Source organism: Microcebus murinus, unplaced genomic scaffold (genome assembly GCF_040939455.1).
Source record: "Microcebus murinus isolate Inina unplaced genomic scaffold, M.murinus_Inina_mat1.0 scaf005_hap2_Mmur4.0, whole genome shotgun sequence".
Taxonomy (NCBI): domain Eukaryota; kingdom Metazoa; phylum Chordata; class Mammalia; order Primates; family Cheirogaleidae; genus Microcebus; species Microcebus murinus.
In genome coordinates, this window is record NW_027438951.1 from 755346 (window position 1) to 783270 (window position 27925).

The 27925-nt window shown below is 41.7% G+C and overlaps 2 protein-coding genes across 2 annotated transcripts in view; one reads left to right on the forward strand and one right to left on the reverse strand.

Moving 5' to 3' along the window:
* The window catches only part of F8 (coagulation factor VIII), a 249234-nt gene that overhangs the window by 208432 nt on the left and 12877 nt on the right, over positions 1-27925 (forward strand). Inside the window, exons 23-25 of the mRNA XM_075999764.1 lie at positions 11146-11290; positions 11714-11862; positions 12650-12826. Coding sequence (XP_075855879.1) covers positions 11146-11290; positions 11714-11862; positions 12650-12826 — 471 coding nt within the window. The remainder of the gene's footprint in view (positions 1-11145; positions 11291-11713; positions 11863-12649; positions 12827-27925) is intronic.
* H2AB1 (H2A.B variant histone 1) lies at positions 1201-1800 on the reverse strand. The gene has a single exon (XM_012742280.3). The coding sequence runs from the start codon at positions 1703-1705 to the stop codon at positions 1355-1357; it is 351 nt and encodes a 116-aa protein (XP_012597734.1). The 5' UTR covers positions 1706-1800; the 3' UTR covers positions 1201-1354.

Sequence of the window (27925 nt, forward strand, 5' to 3'; positions counted from 1 at the left end):
CCCCATTGGAGCCCATGCCGACCGCTTCGTCCACCTCTGCACCCCAACCCTGGCTGCCTTTACACAACACCGCAGTGATGGTCTTGAGCTGCACCTCAACGAACCCCATGACTCTGGGGAATTCATCAGACAGGCCGTGACTTGCTCAGAACCGATGGGGGAGGCTTCTGTGCCCCCACCCCAGCCAGCCCTTCCCACCCAGGGCCATCCCCTGCACTGTCACCTGGAGAGACTGCTCCTCTGTGCCATCCCTGACTCCCACCCCACCCCACCCCGAGACCCCCACCGTCTGCCCTTCCCTCCCTCCAGCTATGGGATGTCTGTGCTCCACTGTACCAGCCATGACCCCATCCGACCCCATCCCCACCAAGACCCGCACTGCCTGCCTTTTCCTCCCTCTGGCTGTAGATGTCTGTGCTGCAATGTGCCATCGCTGACTCACACCCCACACCCCACACCACCACGCCCTGAGACCCCAACCGCCTCTCCTCCCCTCCCTCCGACTATAGATGTCTGTGCTCCTGTGTGCCATCCCTGACTCCCAACCCACCGCACCGCACGCCGAGACCCCCACAGCCTGCCTTTCTCTCTCTCTGGCTATAGACGTCTCTGCCCCTCTGTGCCATCGCTGACTCACACCCCACACCCCACACCACCAAGCCCTGAGACCCCAACCGCCTGTCCTTCCCTCCCTCCAGCTATAGATGTCTGTGCCATCCCTGACTCCCAACCCACCCCCACGACACCCCGAGACCCCCACTGCCTGTCCTTCCCTCTCTCCTCTATGGATGGCTCTGCTCCTCTGTGCCATCCCTGACTCCCACCCCACCCCACCGGGAGACCCCCCACCGCCTGCCCTTCCCTCCCTCCGGCTATGGGTATCTCTGCTCCTCTGCGCCATCCTTGACTCCCACTCCACCCCACGACACCCCGAGACGCCCACCGCCTGCCTTTTTCTCCCTCTGGCTATAGATGTCTCTGCTCCACTGTGCCATCCCTGACTCCCACCCTACCCCACCGCGCCCCGAGACCCCCACCTCCTGCCCTTCCCTCCCTCCGCTATTGGATGCCAGGTGCCAGCCATGACTCCCACCCCATCACACCACACCCTGAGACCCCCACCACCTGCCCTTCCCACCCTCCTGCTATGGATGTCTCACAACCCCCTCTGACGGAAAGTGACTCAAGCAGGCTCGTGTGTTTCCTTAAACACTTTATTGACAGAACTTTCTGAAGGCCCTGGGCAGGCGGGGTTGCCCTGGCCGGCCAGAGAGAGGGGCGAGTTTGGCTCCAGGCGGGCGGGCCGACGGGTGGAGGGAAGGACGGCTGAGGTCCGGCAGCCAGCTGTCAGCAGCTACTCCTGCGCTGGGGCAACCTGGGAGATGGTAGTGGTCCCAAAGAAGCCGCTGAGCAGCGGGTTGTTGTGGACAGCCATGTCCACCAGCTCCGGGGTGATGCGCCTCCTGCCGCTCTTCTGGGCCTCGTTGCCCGCCAGCTCCAGGACCTTGGCCGTCAGGTACTGGACGATGGCAGCTAGGAAAACTGGGGCAGAGGAGCTCAGCCGCTGGGTGTAGTGGCCCTCCCGCAGAAGGCGCTCCATGTGGCTCACCGAGAACGCCAGCTCGGCTCTGGCTGTGCGAGAGCGGGTCTGGCTCTGACGACGGGACGACCTTCGACGGCTCTGCTTGCCCGGCATGCTGGACATTGCGTGCGGTATCTCCACCCGGCAGTAGCTCGACGCGATGCCTCTCAATATGCCGGTCCTCGGTCCAGTACTCTGTATCCTAACGACCACGGACCAGTCCCTCATTGGTCGGGGAGCCGGCTGCGTGACACGCACGTCCGGTGGCGTCATTGCCTCCCAGGCGGCCCCCGGGCAGCAGGCCTGGGCTTAGAAATGGCAGGCCGTGGGGTGGGAGGATGCTGCTCACTCTCGCCCCTGGACCCTCTCCTTGCGGGAACTCCCGTTTTCTACTGGATGGGAACGTGGTGCGAAAGATGGAGGGGTGGGGAAGGGGGGTGGTGGTACGACTCAGTGCCATTAAATACATTCACAATGTTGTGCAGCCATCACGACCATCTAGTTGCAAAACATTTTCACCACCCCCCAGAAGAAACCCCTGTACCCATTAAGCAGCCACTCCCCATACCCTGCACCACCTCCCACGTACACACACACCCACACACATGCCACCGCCACTGCCACCCCCACCCCCACCACCTCCACACTCCCCATAGTCCCTGGCAACTGATAATCTGCTTTCTGTCTGTGCAGGTTTGCATATTCTCGAGATTTCCTGTAGATGGGGTCTTTGTGTTGCTATAAATGGGTACCTGAGACTCGGTAATTTATATAGAAAAGAGATATTAAGTTGGTGCAAAAGTAATTGCTGTTTCGGACAGTGAATTTTAAATCATTATAACTAGGCTCAAACACATCTTTATTAATCAAAATGGGAACCATTACAACCAATACATTTTTGCCAGTGATAAATAAGTTTGTTTATTACCGTAGCATAAAAATCCATGCTTTGGGATTCAACGAATTCTTGGAAAGCATTTTCTGCATCCTCCTGGTTGTGGAAGTGTTTTCCTTGCAAGAAGTTGTTGGGATGCTTGAAGAAGTGGTAGTCCATTGGCAAGAGGTCAGGTGAATGTGGCAGATGAGGGAAAACTTCGTGGCCCAATTCCTTCAACTTTTGAAGCATTGGTTGTGTGATGTGCAGCTGGGTGTTGTCGTGGGGAAGAGTTGGGCCCTTTCTGTTGACCAATGCCAGCTGTAGGTGTTTTGGTGCATCTCATGGATCTGCTGACCATACTTCTCAGATGGAATGGTTTCACCAGTATTCAGAAAGCTGTAGTGGATCAGATCGGCAGCAGACCACCAAACAGCAACCATGACCTTTTTGTGATATAAGTTTGGCTTTGGGAAGTGCTTTGGAGATTGTTCTCAGTCCAATCACTGAGCTGATTGTCACCAGTTGTTATATAAAATACACTTTTTGTCACACATAACAATCCAATTGAGAACTGTTTCATTGTTGTTGCATACAAGAAGAGGGGACAGGCTGGGTGCAGTGGCTCAGGCCTATATTGCTGGCAGAGGTAGGCGGATTGCTCAAGGTCAGGAGTTCAAAACCAGCCTTAACAAGAGCGAGACCCTGTCTCTTCTAAAAATATAAAGAAATTAATTGGCCAACTAAAAAAATATATATATAAAATAATCCTAGCATTCTGGGAGGCTGAGGTGGGTGGATCATTTGAGGTCAGGAGTTGGAGACCAGCCTGAGCAAGAGTGAAACCCCGCCTCTACTAAAAATAGAAAAAAATTAATTGGCCAACTAAAAATATATAGAAAAAATTAGCCAGGCATGGTGGCACATGCCTGTAGTCCCAGCTACTCGGGAGACTGAGGCAGAAAGATTGCTTGAGCCGAGGAGTTTGAGGTTGCCATGAGCTAGGCTGATGCCACGGCACTCTAGCCCAGGCAACAGAGTGAGACTCTGTCAAAAAAAAAAAAAAAGAGAGGGGACAATACTTCAAAATGATGATTTTTTTTTAATTTTCAGTCAGCTCATAAGGCACCCACTTATCAAGCTTTCTCACTGTTCTAATTTGGTTCAAATGCCGAATGACCATAGAATGGTTGACCTTGAGTTGTTGGGCAACTTCTTTTTTTTAAATTTTTTATTTTTTCATATTATGGGGGTGCAAATATTGTTAGGATTGCATATATTGCCCCTGCCATTCCTCCCCACGCCCACCCACCCCCCGCCTCACCAAAACATCAAGCATGTCCTACTCTCAAGTGGTGCTCATCGTCCTATTTTATAAGTGTAAATTCTTCCCCTCCTTCCCCCTCCCATTTGCCCACCACCTGATAAAAGTTTGTTTGTTTGTTTGTTTGTTTGTCCCCCTTTTTTGACCTTTGGGTTACTTTGTATATCTTAACCTTTCCCTTGGAAGGTTTAGATGTATTCCCTCTTCCCCCCACTATGCTCACCACAACCCTAAGATGTGCATCTCCCCCTCCCCCAAACCCTAGTGGGCACTATGCCCATTTGAGCATCATAGTTTTAATCAGTCAGTACCAATTTGATGGCGAGTAGATGTGGAGCCTGTTTTCTTGATCTTGTGTCACCTCACTTTGGATAACGGGTTTAAGCTTAATACAGGATAGCATAAATGGTGCTAATTCACTGTCATTTCTTAGAATTGAATAGTATTCCATTGTGAGCATATACCAAATTTTAGTTATCCGCTCGTGAATTGACGGATACTTGGGTTGTTTCCATGATCTTGCAATAGTGAATTGTGCTGCCATAAACATTCGTGTGCAGATGTCTTTATAGTAGAATGTCTTAAGCTCTTTCAGGTAGATGCCCAACAATGCTATTGCTGGGTCAAATGGTATTTCTATATCTAGCTGTTTTAGGTATCTCCATATTCTTTTCCACAGAGGTTGCACTAATTTGCAATCCCACCAGCAGTGTAGGAGTGTTCCTGTCTCTCCACATCCTCGCCAGCATTTGCTGTTTTGGGATTTCTTGATACAAGCCATTCTCACTGGTGTTAGATGGTATTTCATTGTGGTTTTGATTTGCATTTCTCTGATGATTAGAGAAGTTGAGCATGTTTTTATATGTTTGCAGGCCATTATTCTGTCTTCTTTGGAGAAGTTTCTGTTCATTTCCATTGCCCATATGTTGATGGGATTGTTTGATTTTTTCTTATTTATTCTTTTAAGTTCTAGATAGATTCTTGTTATTAGGCCTTTATCAGAAGTGTAAAGAGCAAATATTTTCTCCCACTCTGTGGGTTGTCTATTTGCTCTAATGATGGTTTCCTTAGCTGTGCAGAAACTTTTTAATTTGATGAGATCCCATTTGTTTATTTTTGATGTAGCGGTGATTGCCTTGGGGCTCTTCCTTAAAAATTCTTTGCCTAGACCAATGTCTGATAGGGTTTTCCCAACGTCTTCTTCTAGGATTCTTAAGGTTTCATGTCTTAGGTTTAAGTCTGTTATCCATCTTGAGTGCATTTTTGTAAGAGGTGAGAGATATTGATCTTGTTTCAATCTTCTGCATGTAGCTAACCAGTTTTCCCAGCACCATTTATTGAAGAGGGATTCTTTTCCCCATTGTATATTTTTGTCTTCTTTATCAAATATTAGGTTGCCATATACTGATGGTTTCATCTCTGGTATTCCAGATCTATTTCAGATATCAATGCTTCTGTTCTTATGCCAATACCATGCTGATTTAAGTATTATTGCTTTATAGTAAAGTTTGAAGTCAGGAAGACTGATACCACCCAGTTTGTTCTTCTTATTTAAGATTGCTTTGGCTATACAAGGTTTTTTTCTGGTTCCATACAAAGTGCAGAATTATTCTTTCTAGATCTGTAAAGAATGCTGGTGATATTGATATTTTGATGGGGATTGCATTAATTCTGTAGATAACTTTAGGTAAAATTGACATTTTAACGATATTGATTCCACCAATCCATGAACAAGGTAGATTTTTCCATCTGTTCAAATCATCTGCAATTTCTTTTTTTAGTGTTTCATAGTTCTCCTTGTATAAATCTTTTGTATCTTTCATTAAGTATACTCCTAGATATTTAATTTTCCTTGGGGCTATAGTAAAGGGTATTGCATTTTTTATTTGAGTTTCTGTTTGATGGTTCTTGGCATATATGAATGCTTCTGATTTGTGTATATTGATTTTATATCCTGAGACTTTACCAGATTTATTTATTAAGTCAAGGAGTCTCTTGGATGACTCCATGGGGTTTTCTAGGTATAATATCATGTTGGGCAACTTCTTGTGTAGTTGTAAGAGGATCAGCTTCAATGGTTGCTCTCAATTGGCTGTTGTCAACTTCCAATGGCTGGCCACTACACTCCTCATCTTCAAGCCTTTTGTCTCCTTTGCAAAACTTCTTGAACGACCACTGCACTGTACATCCATTAGCAGTTCCTGGGCCAAATGTGTTGTCGATGTTGCAAGTTGTTTCCGTGGCTTTACAACCCACTTTGAACTCGAATAAGAAAATCACTCAAATTTAGTTTTTGTCTAACATCACTTCCATAGTCTAAAATAAATATAAAATAAACAGCAAGTAATAATTTATTAGCAAAAATACATAAAATGAGAAATGTGCATTGAAATGATGTATGACATAACCATATTTATTTAAGAATATATTCCTATATCAAACAGCAAATTCAACAATGCTAAAACCACAATTACTTTTTCACCAACTAATATATTTGAGTCAAAGTTCTGCAGGCTGTACAAGAAGCATGGCACCAGCACCTGCATCTAGTGAAAGCCTCAGACTGCTTCCACTCACAGCAGAAGTGTAAGGGAAGCTGGCATGTGCAGAGATCACACAGTAAGAGAGGAAGCAAAAGAGTGAGGAGGTTACAGGCTCCATTCAACAGTCAGCTCTCATGGAAACTAATAGAGCAAGCACTCACTCGTTACTGCAAGGAGAGCGCCAAGCCTTTTATTAGGGATCCACCTAAATGACCCAAACACTTCCCATTAGGCCCTGCCTCCAACATTGGAGATCAAATTTCAACATGAGTTTTTGTAAGGACAAACAAACCATATCCAAACCATATCATTCTGCCTCTGGTCCCCCAAATCTCATGTCCTTCTTACATACAAAATACAATCATCCATTCCCGATAGTCCCCCAAAGTCTTAACTTGTTCCAGCACTGACTTCAAAGTCTGAAGTCCAAAGTCTCATCTGAGACTCCAGACAAGTTCCTTCCAGCTGTGATCATGTAAAATCAAAAACAAATTATTTACTTACAAGATACAATGGTATAATAGACATTGGTAAACATTCTTATTCCAAAAGGGAGAAATTGGCCAAAAGAAAGGGGTAACAGGCCCCATACAAGTGTGAAATCCAGCAGGGCAAACATTAAACCTTAAAACTCAGAAATAATCTTTGACTCCATGTCTTGCATCCAGGGCACACTGGTTTGAGGGGTGGGCTCCCAAGGTCTTGGGCAGCTTCATCCCCATGGCTTTGCTGGGCAAAGCCCACATGGCTGCTTTCATGAGTTGGCATCCAAGGCCTATGGCTTTTCCACGGTGAGATTGCACATAGCTAGTGGCTCTATAATTCTTGGGTCTGGAGGATGGTGGCTCTGCTGCCACAGCTCCAATAGGCAGTGCCCTATTGGATTCTTTCTGTGGGGGGCTCCAACCCCACATTTCCAGCTGACATTGCCTTAGTAGAATCTCTCTGTGGAGGCTCTGCCCCTATGGCAGGCTTCTTCCTGGGCACCCAGGCTTTCCCATACCTCCTCTGAAATCTAGGTGGAAGCTGCCAAGCCTCCACTACTCTTGCATTCGGAATGCCTGCAGAGTTAGCACCACGTGGGTACCACCAAGGCTTACTGCTTACACTTTCTGGAGCAGTGGTCCAAGCAGTATCTGAAGCCCTTTGAGCTATAGCTGGTGGTGGAGCAGCAGGGATGCCAAAAGAAATATCCTGAAGTTGTGCAGGGAAGACCCTGAAACCATTTTAGGCCTCTGGGCCTGTGATGGGAGAGCCTGCCTGAAAGATACCTCAAGTGCCTTTGGGGCCTTTTTCCCATTGTCTTGGCTATTAACACCTGACTCCCTTTCTTCTGTGCTAATCTCTCTAGCAAATGGTTGCTCTGCAGCCTGCTTGGATTACACTCCTGAAAATGCTCTTTCTTTCTCTAACACATGGACAGGCTGAGAATTTTCCAAATTTTTATGCTCTGCTTCTCTTTTAATTATAAATTCCAACTTTAAGTTGTTCCTTTGCTGCCATATCTGATTGTAAGCTGTTAAAAGCAGCCCTGCCACTTCTTGAAGTCTTTGCTGCTTAGAAATGTCTTTCACCGGATACCCTAGGCCTGCAGTCCCCAACCCCTGGGCTGTGGTCCATTACAAATCCATGGCCAGTTAGGAAATGGGCTCATCACCGCCTGAGCTCCACAATACCCTCGCCACAATACCCTCCCCCATCCCTTGTCCATGGAAAAACTGTCTTCCATAAAACCGGTCCCTGGTGCCAAAAAGGTTGGAGGCCACTGCCCTAGGCCATCACTCTTACCTTGAGCCTTCCACAAAGCTCTAGAGCATGGACACAATGCAGCCAAGTTCTTTGTTAAGGTGTAACAAGGGTACACTTTGCCCTTGTTCCCAATAAATTTTGCCTAGTTCCCAATAAATTCCTCATCTCCATCTGAGACCTTGCCAGCATGGCCTTTTACTATCTATATTTCTATTAGCATTTTGGTGGCAGCCACTTGGCCAATCTCTAAGAAGTTCCCAACTTTTCCTCATCTTCGTGTCTTTTTCTAAGCCCTCCAAACTCTTCTAACCTTTGCCCATTACCCAGTTCCAAAGCCACTTGCACATTTTCTGGTATCCTTATGGTAACACCCCACTCCCCAGTATCCCTTTTCTGTCTTTGTTTGTGTTGCTATAAAGGAATACCTGAGGCTGGGTAATTTATAAAGAACAAAAGGTTTATTTAGTTCACAGTTTTTATACTGTGTTTCCATTGACAAATTTCTCATTATAGTTATTTCTACTGTTCTTTTTTTTTTTTTTTTTTTTGAGACAGAGTCTCACTTTGTTGCCCAGGCTAGAGTGAGTGCCGTGGCGTCAGCCTGGCTCACAGCAACCTCAATCTCCGGGGCTCAGCGATCCTACTGCCTCAGCCTCCCGAGTAGCTGGGACTACAGGCATGCGCCACCATGCCCGGCTAATTTTTTGTATATATATTTTTAGTTGGTCAATTAATTTATTTCTATTTTTGGCAGAGACGAGGTCTCGCTCAGGATGGTTTTGAACTCCTGACCTTGAGCAATCCGCCCGCCTCGGCCTCCCAAAGTGCTAGGATTACAGGCGTGAGCCACCACGCCTGGCTCACTGTTCTTTTTATTTTAATCTATATACTGCTTTTAATAGTGATTTATACCATCATTGTAGTATTACAATATTTTTTATTTTTCTTTATATTTGCCTTTTAGCAGTGAGATTTAAGCATTCATATGTTTCATGTTATTGTTTAGTGTCTTTTCATTTCAATTTGAAGACCTCTTATAAAGACTTCTTGTAAGGCAGGTCTAGTGGAGATGAAGCCCTTCAGTTTTTGTTTTTCTGGGAAAGTCTTTATCTCTCCTTCATTCTTAAAGAACAGTTTTTCCAGATAAAGTGGTTTTGGGTTGGTTGGAAAGGTTTTTTTTTTTTTAGTACTTGGAACATATCATTCCACTCTTTCCTGGCCTACAAGGTTTCTGCTGAGAAATCTGCTCATAGTCTTATATGAGCAATTCACTTTTATCTTACTGCCTCCAAATTCTCTATTTGTTTTGATTTTTGATAATTTAATTATAATGTGTCATATTGTAGACTTCTGTGAGTCCAACCTTTTTGGAGACCTTAGGGCTTCATGAATTGAGATGTCCATTTCTCTCCCTAGATTTGGGAAATTCTCACACATCATTTCTTTAAGTAAGCTTCCTTTAGCTCTCTTTTCTCCTTTTAAGACTCTTATAATGTGTATATTATTTTGCTTGATGTTGTCACATAAGTTGCATATACTCTTTTCACTCTTTCTCATTATTCTTTTGTTCCTCTAACTAGATAATTTCAAATGATCTGTCTTTAAGTTCATTGATTCTTTCTTCTGTGTGATTGAGTCTGCTATTCAAGATATTTATTGAATTTTTCAGTTCAGTCATAATCTTCAGCTCTGGGATTTCTGTTTTGTTCTTTCTTATGGTTTTTATTTTTGTATTAAACTTCTAATTTTGTTCATGTATTATTTTCCTGATTTTGTTAGTTGTCTACCTGTATTCTCTTATAGCTGACTGAGCTTCTCTGAATGATTGTTTTGAAATCTTTGTCAAGCATTTCATGAATCTTCATTTATTTATGGTTGGTTACTAGAGCTTTATTAGCTCCCTTTGGTGGTATCATGTTTGCCTGATTTTTTGTGATCTATGTAGTCTTGCTTTGGTGTCTGTGTATTTGGAAGAATAGATACCTATTCTGGGTCTTAAGCTGGGTCTGCAGACAGTGGGCCCATTACCAGTGCTGTGGACAGGTGTGGATCCGACTAGGTACCTGGGCAGGCAGCTTTGCCTGTGGACAGTGGTGGAGTGGGCCTGAAACACAGGGCTGCTTCAGGGTCCCCAGTTGGGCTTATAGTTGGTGGGCTTATTATGAGGGCACAGATGGGCACAGCTTCTACCAGATCCCTAGGCAGGCAGGATTGCCTCAAGTAGGATTGGGTCCACAGTCAGGTCCAGTTGGCAGACCTGTTTCTGGGGGCATGGCTCGCAGAAGTTTCCTGGGCAGGAAGAACTGCCCCCAGACCATGGTAGTGCTGTACTAAATCTAAGTATAGGGCCACTTCAGGGTTCATAGTCAACAGGCCTGTTACTGATGGTGCCAATAGGAGTTGTTCCTCCAGATCCTTTGGCAGGGCTGGTGGCAGGACCATATACAAGCAGGGCTGGAGCCAAGTCCACAGGGTGGTAGGCTGCTTCTGGGACTACAACCAGAACCATGGTTGGCAGGCCCACCACCAGGATGTATGCCTGCCTTATCAAAGCAGCCATCCTCAGTCTTGGGCTACTCTAGGGTTTCTCAACCTCCTACTTGGATCACAAAGCTCCCATAAAGGCACTTTTTTCCATAGATGGCTGCCAAATTATTGTTTCTGTAAGAGGCTAAGAGCTGGGGACCTCCTATTCAACCAACTCACTGATATCACTCCCCTGGTACTATATAATTGCTTCCAGGTGATGCTGCTGCCAGTGGTTTGTGTACCATGCTGGAGTATCAAAGTCCAGCATGGCTTCCTCAACTTTTATGAGACTTTTATAGGAATCCAAAGTAGAAAATCATTTCATTTGCCCCAGATCTAATCTCTTTTGTTCCACTCTCCTTCCTGGTGCTTTCCTCTTTTGTGTATACCATCCTAACATCTGTCTGGCCATAATTGTTTTATTTGGATGTTGGATACTCTTGAAAAATGCACAAAGCAAAACTAGAAGGAAAATGTGATTGGGAGAAATTGCTTTACACTCTGCATTCACTTTCCATGTATTTGTGCTAACCCCTCCCTACAGGTATTCTTTGGCAATGTGGATTCAACTGGGATAAAACACAATATTTTTAACCCTCCAATTATTGCTCGGTATATCCGTTTGCACCCAACTCATTATAGCATCCGCAGCACTCTTCGTATGGAGTTGATGGGCTGTGATTTAAATAGTAAGTGCCAAGTCATCCCATATCCATTCCTCACCCAACCATGGGTAAGGTGACTAACTTTCCTAGTTATCCTGAGACGGGGGACGTGGGGAAGGGAGTCTCAGTCTCAGGACACAGAATTATCAGTGCTAAAACCAGCATAGTCTTAGATAAAGCCAGGATTTTTTTTTTTTTGCCCTGACCATGGGATTCCCCAGAGGCAACCACCTCCTATGCTACTATTAACAAGAAAAATCAAACAGAGCTGAGCAGAGATGTACAGAAAACAGGGGAATGTTAACAATAATAGAATGTCTGCAAAAGTTAATGCCTGAAAAATGATGTCATGATGACAATAGCCCTAACAGTATAGGTGGAGACAGCCCAGTATAACCTAGGACACAGCCTGTCCTTGTGATAACATTCTCTATTCATTTCTTTGAGGTTGCAGCATGCCGTTGGGAATGGAGAGTAAAGAAATATCAGATGCACAGATTACTGCCTCATCCTACCTCACCAATATGTTTGCCACCTGGTCTCCTTCACAAGCCCGACTTCACCTCCAGGGGAGGACTAATGCTTGGAGACCACAGGTAAGAGGCAACAGACTTACCGTTTAACTAGTCCAAAGAAGGGAGTAGTGGTTGGGGAAAAGCAGAAGAATCCCTTGATTATTTCTTCAGAGGTATTTCTGTCAACTGTTATTCCTACAAAGAGTGTTAGGGAAGGCTGACTATGGGCAGGCAACCCACAGGCATTTAGTGGATGTGCCATGTGATTTCTCATAGCATCTCTCAGGGAAAATGATCCCTAATTGAACCTCCTGGAAGAAGAATATCTATATCCCCTACTGGGCTAATATCTGTCAAAGAATTGTAGTAGCTAAAGTATATTTTACAGATAAATATCAACACTTAGGTTTCTTTCCAGGTTTCTCATTACTTCAAATTAAAGGATTATAGTAATGCACAAATATTTTCCAGAGCCACCCAGTGATTTTTCAATCACTAAATAGCTTTTTTGATTGGGAATGAATGGAGTTAATTTTCTCTGCTCCTCTAGGGGCTTGTTTTAAACAAAATAGGTTGTATACCACATTGCCAAACTTTTTATACTCTACTCAGTGTATATGTGGTTCATGTATTCATTCAACAAACATTGACTAGGCACCTATTAAATGGCTGACTCTAGGGATGCAGAGATGAATTATGAAAGATTTTGGCCCTCAAGTTGCTTAGAGTCTAATAAGGGAAACTGACAAATCCTTGAAATACAGAGTGATAAGTGGTATGATAATAAGTGCTGGTTAAGAAGGGATTGGGGGATTTCTGGGAGCAAATGGTGATCAAGAGGATACTAGTCCAACACTGACTTCCCCAGGTGAATAATCCAAAAGAATGGCTGCAAGTGGACTTCCAGAAGACAATTAAAGTCACAGGAATTACCACCCAGGGAGTAAAATCTCTTCTTACCAGCATGTATGTGAAGGAGTTCCTCATCTCCAGCAGTCAAGATGGCCAGCACTGGACTCTCTTTTTTCAGAATGGCAAAGTAAAGGTATGCTGCTCTCATATGAAAGACAAAAAAACTCTCCTAGAGCTTAACATTTAGAAACATAACAAGGTTGGTATATGACCAAACTTTCAGGGTAAAATTTACTGAGTACCTATGGTAACAGGACACTGTGAAAGGCATTCTGAGAGAACAGAGTGACTCTAAAAACAAGGAAACATCGAAGAAAAGGGTAAAATAGAGCCAAGAGTTGATTCTCCTCACAGATGTTAGTGTCATTCAGGTTAATGGCAAGAATCAGAGAGATGAAGAAGAATGAGAGTTATTTGCCAAATGCTTAATGATGTTTGTATTCTCATCAGCAAGATTCCCAAGCCTTGCTGACCTTTAACTTTAATGGTCTAGACAGTCTTCATTCTTGATTTTTAGTTTTCTGGATAATTCAACAAATGAGCTGATTAGAAGACATGACATAAACTCTTATCATCCCATGAGTAATGGAGGAAGAAATAGTTAATATCTTTGGTATTGGTTATATTCTTTTTCACCAAGAATTCACTATGATGTGGCCCTTACCAATCTCTCTAGTACAATGTTTTGCCACTTTCCCTCTTGCTCTCTAAGCTGCATCCCCATACTAAGAAATTCTCATTCCCTAATTACAGCACATTATATCTCACACCAGGCTTCTATATACATACTGTTTCTTCTACCAGTAATATTTTTCTAGCAACCTCCTACTGCACCTTTCACCTGACTCATTCTTCAAGTCTCAGATAAAAATCATTTCCTCCAAGAATAATTCCCTAATCCCTCAAGACTGGATTAAAGGCCGGGCGCTGTGGCTCACGCCTGTAATCCTAGCTCTTGGGAGGCCGAGGCGGGCGGATTGCTCAAGGTCAGGAGTTCAAAACCAGCCTGAGCAAGAGCGAGACCCCGTCTCTACTATAAATAGAAAGAAATTAATTGGCCAACTGATATATATATATAAAAAATTAGCCGGGCATGGTGGCGCATGCCTGTAGTCCCAGCTACTTGGGAGGCTGAGGCAGAAGGATCACTCGAGCCCAGGAGTTTGAGGTTGCTGTGAGCTAGGCTGACGCCACGGCACTCACTCTAGCCTGGGCAACAAAGTGAGACTCTGTCTCAAAAAAAAAAAAAAAAAAAAAAAAAGACTGGATTAAACACTTCTGCTTCTAGCAGTTTGGTAGATTAAAGTCTAGACAATGGATATTCTAGAGGAAGTCCCCATTTTAAAAAGGTTATATCTCTGATTCATGCTACAACATGGACGAACTTTGAAAACATTCTAAGTGAATAGGCCAGACATAAAAGGATAAATATTATATGATTCTGCTTATATGAGTGCATTAATTAGGGATATCCAATGAAACAGACTAATAGGAGATTATATCATATATAATCTTATATATGGAATTGGACTAATATGGAGGCTGACAAGTCCCAAGATCTGCAGGGTGAATCAGCAAGCTGGAGATGACCCAGAGGAGCCTTGAGACCCAGGAAGAGCTAAGATGTTTTAGTTCAAGTCTGAAGGCAGGAAAAAGCTTACTCTTCTCCTTGATATCTCATGATATAAATACTATGAAGTAAAGTTAATGATGCTTAAATACTATTATATAGTCAATACATCATATGTTATATGATAAGGGGATAAGAAAAGGAATAAAACAAAAATATTATACATACATACAAACACTCATAACAAAATAATCAGAAAATACTTATGACAATGACAGTCCTCATTTCTGTAATTGGTCACATGCTTATAGTTGGTATTTATAACTACCTTCTCCCACTACCCATTCTCTTTGCCTCCAGAAAGTACCTCAACTGGTTGTGGTTCTTTACCTGGTGGGGTGACTTAAACCTTCATTTCTGAAAGGCCTGGGCCACTATTAGAACTGCATGAATTGGGTTGCTGCCATTTTCCATTGGCCTTAATCACAGAGCATGGTAATACTAAGAGATACCCTAAGGAACCTTGAGATCCAATTATTCTCATTGCATGTAGGTTTCCCAATTTAGTGGCAGCAGTTCCCACTGTAAGGTCCAGCCCACACAGAAGAGCAATCACAGAGCTCTTCAGGGGTACTGGAGCTCCCCTCACAGATCTGTTTCTCACAGTTGTGGTGAAAGATGTATCTTCTGGACCATCCCAGGGTGGGTGAGTAGATTTTAAAGTACAAATACACTCTAATGTCCTAATCTTCCTAAGCCTTTGAATGTCTTTCTCTACATTAATCCAAGACAAGTCCATCATTTTTGTCTTGCTCACTGTGGGCCACCCTTTGGTCCATGTTTCAGCCAACCTACCAACTAGAGTCTTTTCTAATTCCACAAGCTGCAACATTAAATGCAGAATCTTTGCTTGGTGAGCCTGTATCAATAAATTCAGACTGATACAACTTTATGTTTCTTCCACCATTATCCTACGTTCTATTCCCACACATCTTTCCTGGATATATGATTATAAATTAGAAAACTCAAGTAGTTCCTTTTTAATGTAGTGCCTCTTCTCATGGGTCATACTTTGTACCTCACCTTCAAGGATTTACTGTGACTTGGGCATAGTTTTAGGTCTAAAAACAAAGAGAGGTGGTGTAGATGGGTCCTGAGGAGAATCAACATTATCTTGCATGGCAACTGCCTCAGAAGAAACCATTACATTTTCCTCAGGCAATAGAGAAATAATCCCTTTAGATGGGGATGGAAAGGCCACTGGAGATGGGGAGGCTACTTCCACTGGAAGTGGAGGCACCTCTTTCATTGGAATTGGAAAGTTTGCTTCCATTGGCAAAGAAGACTCATCAGAACTTAGGGGTTCAATGTCCTCAACTTAATCTTTCCACGTGCCCCCATTACAACTTTCAGAATGCCATTGCTTTCCAATCCATGCCCTCAATTTAACAGTGGACATTCTGAGAGGCTGGAAATTCAACTTGAATTGTAATTCAGCTACACAGGATGAGATTCTGGTTTTGATTTTCAGAAATCACAGACCTGTGGGTACAAGAAATAAGGCTCTCCTTCAGGGCATACATAGACACTTTCAGGTAATTTATGCAGCTCTTGAGCTGGGAATTTAAATCCATGAGATTATCTGTTTCTTTCCTCATTTTGTCCAGCAACAATAGGAGCCAATGTCATTATATTCATTAGTTCGACAAATATGTTCATAAGTATCATATACATAGTCACTCAGATCCTTGCTTCCTATAAGTGGTTAATTAAAAGTATTCAATAGAGATATTTTGCATATCTCTATTGCCAGATCATACAATGGACTCCTTTTTCTACTGGAAATAGAGTCATTAGTGTCTTTAAATTTAATCAGATTAGAGAACCAATTCAAACAATCTAAGAGCCAATCCAGAAAAATCATCCTTAAAATTCTGTTCCTCTAGAACCAAAATTCACAGTACCAAAATCTGCATTAGTCAGGGTTCCCCAGAGAAACAGAACCAATAGGAGACACACACGCACGCACACGTACGCATTTATTATAAGGAATTAGCTCACTTGATTACAAAATCTGACAAATCCCAAGATAGGGAGGATAAGTTAGCAACCTGGAGAGCCAGGAGAGCTGATGGTGTAGTTCTAGTCCAAGTCTGAGGGACCTGAGAATGAGGAGAACATATAATGTAGTTCCAATGCGAAGATCAGCAGGCTCAAGACACAAGAAGATGTTTTAGTTTGAGCCCAAAAAAGGAAAAAGCTGAAGTCCCAGTTCAAACTTAGTCAGGTAGAAAGAATTCTCTCTTACAAAGAGAGACTTAGCCTTTTTATTATATTCAGGCCTTCAACTGACTATATAAAGGGAGGGCAATCTGCTTTACTCAGTCTACCAATTCGAATGTTAGTCTCACCAAAATACACTCCCAAAGACACATGCAGAATTAAGTTTTACCACATATATGGGCACCCCATGGCCAGTCAAGTTGAGATATAAAATTAACCATCATAATGTGGTACTTAGAATAGGCAAATTCATAGAGACAAAAATTATAACAGAAGTTACCAGGGGCTGGCAGGGGAATAATGGAGAGTTATTGTTTAATGAGTACAGAGATTCTGTTTGGGCTGATGAAAAATTTCTGGAAATGGATTTTGATATTTGCATAACATTGTAAATGTATTGAATGCCTCTGAATTGTATATTTAAATGGTTAAAATGATACATTTTATATTATGTGTTTCAGAACAATAAAAGAGGCTATATCACTGACAATACATACTTTTTAATGCATTGCTATACAGACTGAAGAGAAATCTCCAGTCTTGTCACCACCACCACCACCACCACCAAAAAAAAAAAAAATACCCATGAGCTTCTATTTAAAATAATGAGAACAGAAGAGAGAGGTTAAAAATGAACAAATATAAAAGGGAACACCTTCCCACAGGGAAAATGCGCATATTAGACTAAACCTTGAGCGAAATGCAAAGAGAACTGAAAGTGAGACTTCTACATTAAGTCATAATCCCCAGAAGAAAGCTAATAGAGTTGCAGATAAGTAGGATCCTCTGGCACCTGGAAGACTGCTCTTTTTTTTAATTTTTATTTTTTTAATTTTTTATTTTTTGTTTTAGCGTATTATGGGGGTACAAGTGCTAAGGTTACATATATTGCCCATGCTTCCCCTCCCCCCTTGAATCAGAGCTTCAAGTATGTCCATCCCCCAAACTTTGCACATCTTACTCGTAGTGTTTGTATATACCCATCCCCTCCTCCCCTCTCCCACCTGCCTGAAACCCAATAAATGTTATTCCTATATGTTCACTTAGGTGTTGATCTGTTAATACCAATTTGCTGGTGAGTACATGTGGTGCTTGTTTTTCTATTCTTCAGATACTTCACTTAATAGAATGGGTTCCAGCCCTATCCAGGAATATACAAAAGGTGCTATATCACCGTTGTTTCTTAAAGCTGAGTACTACTCCATGGTATACATATACCACATTTTATTAATTCACTCATGAATTGATGGGCACTTGGGTTGTTTCCACAGCCTTGCAATTGTGAATTGTGCTGATATAAACATTCTAGTGCAGGTGTCTTTTTCATAAAGTGACTTTTGATCTTTTGGGTAGAGATGCCCAGTAGTGAGATTGCTGGATCAAAAGGTAGATCCACTTGTATCGCTTTGCAGTATCTCCATATTGCTTTCCACAAAGGTTGAACTAGTTTGCAATCGCACCAGCAGCTTAGGAGTGTTCCTATCTCTCCGCATCCATGACAACATTTATTGTTTGGGAACTTTCTGATAAAGGCCATTCTCACTGGAGATAAGTGATATCTCATTGTGGTTTTGATTTGCATTTCCCTGATGATTAGAGATGTTGAGCACTTTTTCATATGTTTGTTGGCCATTTTTCTCTCTTCTTTTGAAAAGTTTCAGTTCATGTCCTTTGCCCATTTTTTGATAGGGTTGTTTGATTTTTTCTGGCTTATTTTCCTGAGTTCTAGATAGATTCCAGTTATCAGCCCTTTATCAGATGTGTAGCTTGCGAAAATTTTATCCCATTCTGTGGGTTGTCTGTTTGCTCTCTTGACAGTTTCTTTGGCTGTGCAGAAGCTTTTTAATTTCACTAGGTCCCATTTGTTTATTTTTGTTGCTGCTGTGATTGCCTTTGGGGTCTTCTTCATAAATTCTTTGCCTAGGCAGATGTCTAGAAGAGTATTTCCAACATTTTCCTCTAGAATTCTAATAGTTTCACACCTAATGTTCAAGTCTGTTACCCAGCATGAGCTGATTTTTGTGAGAGGTGAAAGGTGTGGGTCTTGTTTCAGTCTTCTACCTGTGGCTATCCAGTTTTCCCTGCACCATTTATTGAATAAGGATTCTTTTCCCCAGTGTATGTTTTTGCTGTGTTGTCAAATATTAGTTGGCTATATGATGATGGTTTTATATCTGGGTTCTCTGTTCTGTTCCACTGGTCAATGTCCCTGTTCTTGTGCCAGTCGAAAGCTATTTTAATAACTATGGCCTTGTAGTATAGTTTGAAGAATGATAGATTGATACCTCCTATTTTGTTTTTAATGCCTAGGATTGATTTTGCTATATGGGGTCTTCTCTGGTTCCATATGAAGCCTAAAATTATTTTTTCTATATCTGTGAAAAATGATGATGGTATTTTGATAGGGATTGCATTGACTCTGTAGGTCACTTTGGGTAGTATAGACATTTAAACAATGTTGATCCTGCCGACCCATGAGCATGGTATATTCTTCCATCTGTTTACATCCTCTGCTATTTCCTTCTTAAGTATATCATAGTTCTCCCTGTAGAGGTCTTTTACCTCCTTAGTTAAATATATTCCTAGGTACTTTATTTTCAGTTTTGCTATTTTGAAAGGATTGAGTCTTTGATTTGGTTCTCACTTGTACTGTTGTTGGCATATATGAATGCCTCTGATTTCTGTGTATTGATTTTGTATCCTGAAACTTTACCAAATTTGTTTATCAATTCAAGGAGTCTCTTGGTTGAATCCTTGGGGTTTTCTAGGTATAATATCACGTCATCAGCAAAGAGTGAGAGTTTGATCTCTTCTGCTCCCATATGGACGCCCTTAACTCCGCTCTCTTGTCTGATTGCTGTAGCAAGGACGTCCAGCACTATGTTGAATAGAAGAGGAGATAGTGGGCAAGCTTGTCTAGTTCCACTTCTAAGTGGGAATGCTTTCAATTTTTCCCCATTCAGTATGATATTGGCTGTGGGTTTGTCATATATGGCTTGTATCATTTTTAGGTAAGCCCCATCTATGCCTATATTGTTGAGCGTTCTTATCATAAATGGGTGTTGAATTTTGTCAAATGCTTTTTATGCATCTATTGAGAGGATCTTATGGTCTTTCCTTTTGCATCTGTTTATATGGTGAATTACATTTATAGACTTGCATACGTTGACCATCCCTGCATCCCTGGGATGAAGCCCACTTGGTTGTGATGGATTATTTTCTTGACAAGCACCTGGATTCGATTGGCTATGATTTTGTTAAGAATTTTTGCATCTATATTCATAAGGGACATTGGTCTATAGTTTTCTTTTTTTGTTGTCTCCAGTCCTGGTTTTGGTATCAGGGATATGTTTGCTTCATAAAATATATTGGGGAGGATTCCAAGATTCTCGATGTTGTGGAATAATTTCTGCAGAATAGGCACCAGTTCTTCCTTGTATGTGTGATAAATTTGGGTGTGAAACCCTTTGGTCCAGGACTTTTCTTTTAAGGAAGGTTTTTATTGCTGTTTCAATTTCAGTACTTGCTATTGATCTGTTCAGGAATTCTATTTCTTCCTGGTTGAGCCTAGAGAGGCTGTGTGTTTCTAAGAAATTGTCCATTTCCTCCACATTTTCTAATTTGTGTGCATAGAGTTTTTTGTAGTATTCATGAATTATATCTTGTATCTCCGGGGCATCCATTGTAATTTCTCCTTTATTGTTTCTGATGGAGCTTATTAGAGATTTTTCTTTTCTGCTTTTCATTAGGTATGAATTTTGTTAGGTGTCAATTTTGTTTATTTTATCAAAGAACCAACTTTTTATTTTTTTAATCTTCCATATGGTTTCCCTGTTGTCAATTTCATTTAGTTCTGATTTAATCTTAATGATTTTAGGTCTTCTGCTGGGTTTGGGGTCCATCTGTTCTTCTTTTTCTAGCTCTTTGAGACGATTCATGAGGTTGTCTATTTGTGATCTTTTCGACTTTTGGATATAGGCATTTATGGAAATGAACTTTACTCTCAGGACTGCTTTAGCTGTGTCCCACAGGTTTTGATAACTTGTGTCTCCTCTGTCATTTAGTTCCAAGACTCTTGTTTTCCATCTTGATTTCCTGGTTTATGAAGTGGTCATTCAGCAGAATGTTGTTTAGTTTCCATGACTTTGTATAGAAATGAGAGTTCCTGTTAGGGTTGATTTCTACTTTTATTCCATTGTGATCTGAAAAGATACATGGTATAATTTCTATTTTTTTAAAATTGTTTCAGACTTGCTTTGTGTCCTAGGATATGGTCAATCTTAGAGAATGACCCATGAGCTGATGAGAAGAATGTATATTCAGTGGTTTGGGGGTAGAATGTCCTGTAAATGTCAGTCAGGCCCATTTGTTCTAGAGTTCCGCTTAAGTCCATTATTTCTTTGTTGATTTTTTGTTTGGAGGATCTGTCCTGTGCTGTCAGTGGGTTGTTAAAGTCTCCGACTATTATAGTGTTATTGTTTATCCATTTGTTTAGATCAAGTAGAGTTTGCTTTATGAATCTGGGTGAACCAGGGTTGTGTGTATATATATTTAGAATTGTTTTGTCTTCTTGTTGAACTGTACCCTTCACCGTTATATAGTGACCTTCTTTGTCTTTTATTACTTTGGTGATTTAAAAACTAAGTTATCTGTAATTAGCACTGCCACACCAGCTTACTTTTGGCTTCCGTTTGCTTGAAATATTGTTCTCCACCCCTTTACATTTAATATTTATGCATCCTTGCAGGTAAGATGTGTTTCCTGAAGACAGCAGACACTTGGCTTGTATTCTTTTATCCATTCAGCCAGCCTATGTCTCTTGAGTGGAGAGTTCAAGCCATTCACATTTATTGAGATAACTGATAGGTGGGGCAGATTTCTGATCATTATGTTGGGTTTAACTTTGTTGCCTTGTTTTCTCTCTTGAGCCATTGTGGTTTCTGGGCTTTGATCTTTAGCTTTTGAGTAGATTTACATTCATGAGTGTTTATTGTGCTGATCCATGGGTAACACTGTTTTGAGTACTTCTTGTAGGGCTGCTCTTGTCTTGGTGAATTCCCTCAGTCTTTGCTTATCTGAGAATGTCTTGGTTTATCCTTTGTATGCAACACTTAGTTTTGCAGGGAATAAAATTCTAGGCTCAGCATTATTCTGTTTTAGAAGAGTGAGGATGGGGCCCCAGTCTCTCCTTGCTTGTAAAGTTTCAGTAGAGAAGTCTGGTGTTATTTGGATTGGCTTTCCTTTGTATGTAACTTGCTTCTTTCGCTTTACAGCTCATAGAAGGGCCTCTTTAGTTGATATTTTGGTCAGCTGCGTGTCGTGACGTCCTCCTCTTTGCATTGAATCTCCCAGGGGTCCTCTAAGCTTCTTGAACTTGTAGCTGGAGATTTTTAGCAAGGTCTGGGAAATTTTTCTCTACTGTATCTTCAAATAGCTTGTCCAGCCCTTTAGTATTTTCTTCTTCCCCTTCTGGTGACCCTATGACCCTCACATTAGGTTTCTTCACCTAATCCCACATCTCTTGTAGGCTTTGCTCTTTTCTCTTGTTTCTCTGCCCTATCTCTGTGACTGATGTATTTAATTGGAAGGTGTTATCTTCAATCTCTGAGATTCTTTCTTCTGTTTGATCTACCCTGTTCTTGAGGCTTTCCACTGTGTTTGGTAGTTCCCTGAATTGATTCTTCATTTCCAGGAATTTGGTTAGATTTTTCTTCATTGTTTCAATTTCTTTAGTGAATTTTTGTTTAGTGAAATTATGTTCCAGGTCTTGGAGTCTTTTTGCGTTTTCTTTGTGTTGATTATCCAGTTTTTCTTGCAACTCTTTGAATATTCTTACCATCTATGCTCAAAATTCTTCTTCTGTCATTTTAGTGGTCTGATTTTGGTTGGTGTCCATTTCTAAGGGGCTGGTGCTCCTCTTTGGTGCTTTCCGTTTGAGTCTTCATATTTCCAGAGTTCTTTCGCTGATTTCTTCCCATCTGGATCAGTTGTTGCTTCTTGCCTTTAGGTTTTTGTTTGGATAATGACACGCCCTATTTAGTCTCTGAGCCTGTAGGTGGTGTTTGTGGGTGAGATTCGACCACACCCTGTATGGCGAGTCAGTAGGTGCCGTCAAAAGGGTGTGCAGAATGTCCTCCCTGTCAGTAGGTGGCGCTTGCTTAGAGGAATAGGCTACTCTGTTCCTTTTGGGTCCTGTAACCAGTTCTTGTTCCCCTGGAGAGGCACTCTGGTGCCTCAGGTGGTGCATTGGGCCCTGGGACTTCCAGATGCGTCCTTATTCTCCACCTCAGTTAGGGCTGGTCTGGAAGTGGGTCTGAGCGAAGCTGGGTTGGGTAAACCTGCCCTCAGGCACCACAAATGCTGTTAGCAGGGGTCAAAGTTCTGTTCTCTGCTTCCAGGAAAAGCTGTCAGGGAGGGGCTGGAATGGCCCCGCTCAGTCAGAAAGTGTGCGTGTGAGTGTGGGGCCATCTGAGACCTGCAGTCTGGAGCGGTCCTCACTCCTTTCCACCCTCCTAACTTTGTGGCTACTGCTGGGCCTCTGCCAGTAGGCCAGACCTCATGCCACCAGGCCTCCCCTTGCTGTGATGCCGGCGGGAGGTTCCCTGTGCAGGATCACCACCTGGGCTGGGCACACAGCCTCACTTTTGGAGGAGGGTTGCCCTCAAGGACACTGATCTGCTCCTGAAGGCATACACACCTCAGTAGGGGCTGGAGTGGCCCCACTTTTTCAGAAAGTCTGCATGTGGGTATGGGGGTGTCTGAGACCTGCAGTCTGGAGTGGGCCTCACTACTTTCCACCCTCCCCAACTCCACAGCTTCTCCTGGGCCACTGTCAGCAGGCCGGACCTCATGCTGGTGGGTCTCCGCTTAGTGTGATGCAGCCGGGAGGTTCCCTGTGCAGGGTCACTGCCTGGGCTGGACACACGGACCCACCTTGGGAGGAGGGTTGCCCTCAAGGATGCTGATCTGGCCTTAAAGGCACACACACCTCAGTAGGCTGTTCACAAAAATCCCTTCTGTGTCCTGGACTATGCGAGACCTGGGTGCACAGGATCTGGTCTGCAGGTCTAACCTCTGGGCCACGGAATTCAATCCCTGACCCCACCAGGGAGAGGAGTGCCAGTCCCAATTCAGCCACAGGGAGCCCAAGCTGGGTTGATGTCTCTCAGCCTCAGGATCTTCCCTGTTCTCCTGGAGTCATCAGGCCAGCAGCACCTGGGAGGGCTGGCGGGTAGGGAGCTCATAGTCTGAGTACCCCTCAGTCAGTTGAAGGGCCCCAAAAGGGAAAGTCCCATTCCCTGGCGATGCCTCCGGCTGGTGGCTATATTGTCTCTCTTGGCAGCCGTGGTTAGGGTTGGGGGAAAAGAGAGTGGAGCAATATGGCGCCTGCCGCTGGGCTCAGATCTGCGCACACACAGATGCTCTGGGGAGTTAGGAGACTGGTGCCGCACCACTCACTGATGGCGGCTGTCTCTAGCCTAGTGTCCACAGGTCTCTCCTCCCGCTGGGAAGCCCACCAGCAGTCCTAGATGCAAGGGAGGGGAACGTTAACCGCTCCACCTACCCTTGCTGCTGGTCTCCAGGCTACTCGGGAGGTCTCTACTTTCAGTTCTCCTCCACAACCTCCTCCCATGGAGGCTCCCCTAGTCTCCAGTACCCCTCCTTCTGACCCTCAGCCAATGTATACTCCTCTACTTGCTTCTAATTTCTTCTATAAACTGACTTTTTTGCAGAGACACTCTGTCTGGCGGTGTTTCTCGTCTGCCATCTTTCTCTCCCCCAGAACTATTCTTAAATACATTCTAGGAAAAAACACCCAACTTTAGGTTTCCAGGATTCTCACATATTAAAATTATAAGATTATAGACATAGGCTGGGGGTGGTGGCTCACACCTGTAATCCTAGCACTCTGGGAGGCCAAGGCGGGTGGATTGCTTGAGGTCAGGCGTTCGAAACCAGCCTGAGCAAGAGTGAGACCCTGCCTCTACTATAAATAGAAAGAAATTAATTGGCCAACTAATATATATACAAAAAGTTAGCCAGGCATGGTGGCGCATACCTGTAGTCCCAGCTACTTGGGAGGCTGAGACAGCAGGATTGCTTGAGCCCAGGAGTTTGAGGTTGCTGTGAGCTAGGCTATCACCACAGCACTAACTCTAGCCTGGGCAATAAAGCAAGATTCTGTCTCAAAAAAAAAAAAAAAAGATTATAGACATAGGTCAGCAAACATGCAAGACAAGACAACTTGAGTACAAGTGACCAGAAATGATCAATGCAGATTTAGAATTTGAAGAACATCATATATTGACATTATCAGATACATAATATGAAATAATTATGCATAAAATAATTAAAGCAATGAAATATGGAAACATAAAAATAAGAGACAAATTATCCAAAATTATTAGGCAGTTAAAAAAAAACATTGCAGGATACAAAATCAACATGCAAAAATCAGTTGTATTTCTATACACTAACAATGAAAAATCTGAAAAGCATATTAGGAAGACAATTCTATTTACAATAACATTAAAGATAATAAAATACTTAGGAATAAATTTAACCAAGAAGGTGCAAGGCTTGTACAATAAAAACTAAAAAAAATCATTTTGAAAGAAATTAAAGGAGACCTAAATAAATGGAAAGATATCCTGGATCCATGAATTAGAGGACTTAATATAAAAATGAAAATATTACCCAAAGCAATTTGCAGATTCAAAGCATTCCCTATCAGAATCCCAATGGCATTTTTTGTAGAAATAGAAAAACCTATCCTAATATTCACATGGAATCTCAGGAGACCCTAAATAACCAAAACAATCCTGAAAAAGAGCAACATTAAAGGAGTCATATTTCCCAACTTCAAAACTACAAAGTTACAGGATTCAAAACAGTGAAATATTGACATAAAGATAGACATATAGGTCAATGGAATGGAATTCAGAGACCAGAAATAAATCTGCTTAATCAATTGATTTTCACTAAGGGTGTCAAGACCAGTCAGTGGGAAAAGAATAGTCTCTTCAACAATTAGTGCTGGGACAACTAGATATTCACACGCAAAATAATGAAATTGGATCCTTACCATATACAAAAATTAAATCAAAATAATAAAAGAACTAAATCTATAAAACTCTAGGGAAAAAAAAATATGGGTAAATTGTCGCAATATTGGATTTGGCAATGGTTTCTTTGATGTAACACCACGATCACAAGCAATGACTACAAAAATTGATACTTTAGACTTCTTTAAAATTAAAAGCTTTTGTGCCATGCCTGGTGGCTCATGCCTGTAATCCTAGCACTCTGGGAGGCCGAGGGGGGCAGATTGCTTGAGGTCAGGAGTTTGAGACCAGCCGGAGCAAGAGTGAGACCCTGTCTCTAATAAAAATAGAAAGAAATTAGCTGGACATGGTGGTGTGTCCCTGTGGTGCCAACTACTCGAGAGGATGAGGCAGAAGGATTGCTTGAGCCCAGGAGTTGGAGGTTGCAGTGAGCTATCATAATGCCACTGCACTTTACCTGGGGTGACAGAGTGAGAATCTGTCTCAAAAAAAAAAAAAAAAATAGGAAACTGAACCCCCCTCCACCCCTCCAAAAAAATAAAAGTAAATAATATAAACCAGGCCAGGCACGGTGGCTCACGCCTGTAATCCTAACACTCTGGGAGGCTGAGTCAGGTCGCTCAAGGTCAGGAGTTCGAAACCAGCCTGAGCAAGAGCGAGATCCTGTCTCTACTAAAAATAGAAAGAAATTAATTGGCCAACTAAAAATATATAGAAAAAATTAGCTGGGCATGGTGGCACATGCCTGTAGTCCCAGCTACTTGGGAGGCTGAGGCAGGAAGATCACTTGAGCCCAGGAGTTTGAAGTTGCTGTGAGCTAGGCTGACGCCACAGCACTCCAACTTGGGCAACAGAGTGAGACTCTGTCTCAAAAAAATAAAATACAATTAAATATCTACTTTAGACAGAAAGATAATATCTTAGATGAAAGGTTGAAATGCAAGAATAAAGACCAAGAAAGAGGTTACTATTTGTGTAAATCTAAATAAACATTGACTTTTAAAAGTAATATAAAAGCTTATATTACTTGAATATATACAACATATTCTGGAGTTAAATACATATATCTACACACACATATATACAAATTTATTTATTTATTTATTTTCGTGGTAAAGCTGGTTTATTGAACTTCATGGAGGAAATGTAACAGTGACACTATTTCATACCAAAACTTAACTTTACCTTAGATTTCATGAGGAAACGTTTATTAGCAATATACTTCCAATAAAGCATTGCCATTAATAGCTTACTACATTAGATTCTGCGGTAGTTTCCTTTGGTGTTCTCAAATTAAGACCTTTCCAAAACATATCTGATATTTTCAATTAAAGGTCATAGTTAAAACAAATTCACACAGATTTACAAAATGTGTGATTTGTGCTTTAAAATGCTAATAATTAGTTATTAGTCACCATTTTGGAAGTGATTTGTCAACAGTTAATGAAATATTTTATAAATATTTTGGAATACATCTAAAAGCTGTATGTCCATTCAACTGATAAGTGTGTTCTTTTTAAAAATAAAAACATAAATATAAAAAATTTAAACAAATTGTTACAAATGATACAAGTATTTTAAAAGTAATAAATATTAAAGTGAAAAAATAAGTCTTTTCACATAACTGTAAAGAATACTATTAACTTCTTAAAAAAAAGAAATAAAGTTAAATTAATTATTTTTAAACCATAGTAACTACTAAAAAAAAATATGCTTGGAAATTCTAAATTTTTTTACCCTACTTTAGAAAATGTTTTGAAAAGCAATAAACAGATTCCCTTCTTTACAAAAACTGTTATACCCATCACAATTACTATAGCTGTTATTATTTTACTACAAAAATAGTTACAAATCAATGTTAATTTAGATAAAAGTAAAAGTTTTTAATTTTTAATTCCAGCATGATTAAGAAAAGTGGATTAATCTCCCTAAATGCAAATAAAGCAAATTTGAGCTCTAGTACTTAAACTGAATAATAACCTCCTGTAATTATTACTTTCAGTTAGTTCACTTAATATAATTATTTTGCCTTTATAATTAAATTATCTAGTTAGGACTATCATCACAATGATTAAACAAAAATCCTAAACTGGATTAGATTATAGATTTTATTTCCCACTTTCTGAAAATTCTGTAAGTACAATCATCTTCTGGGTTAATTTCCTCTAAAATTATCAAGGACAGCAATCTATCAGAATTGTTAAGTGTATATACTTCAGTTAAAGTTCATGGCTTACATTCCATTTATGTAAATAGCTGCATGTGTAAGCTTGTTATTTTCTATGTGCAAAGTCTTACATTCAAAATAAAAGTA

Excerpts from the sequence above, each read along its gene's own strand:
- H2AB1 (XM_012742280.3), bottom strand. The coding sequence starts at position 1,705 with ATGTCCAGCATGCCGGGCAAGCAGAGCCGTCGAAGGTCGTCCCGTCGT.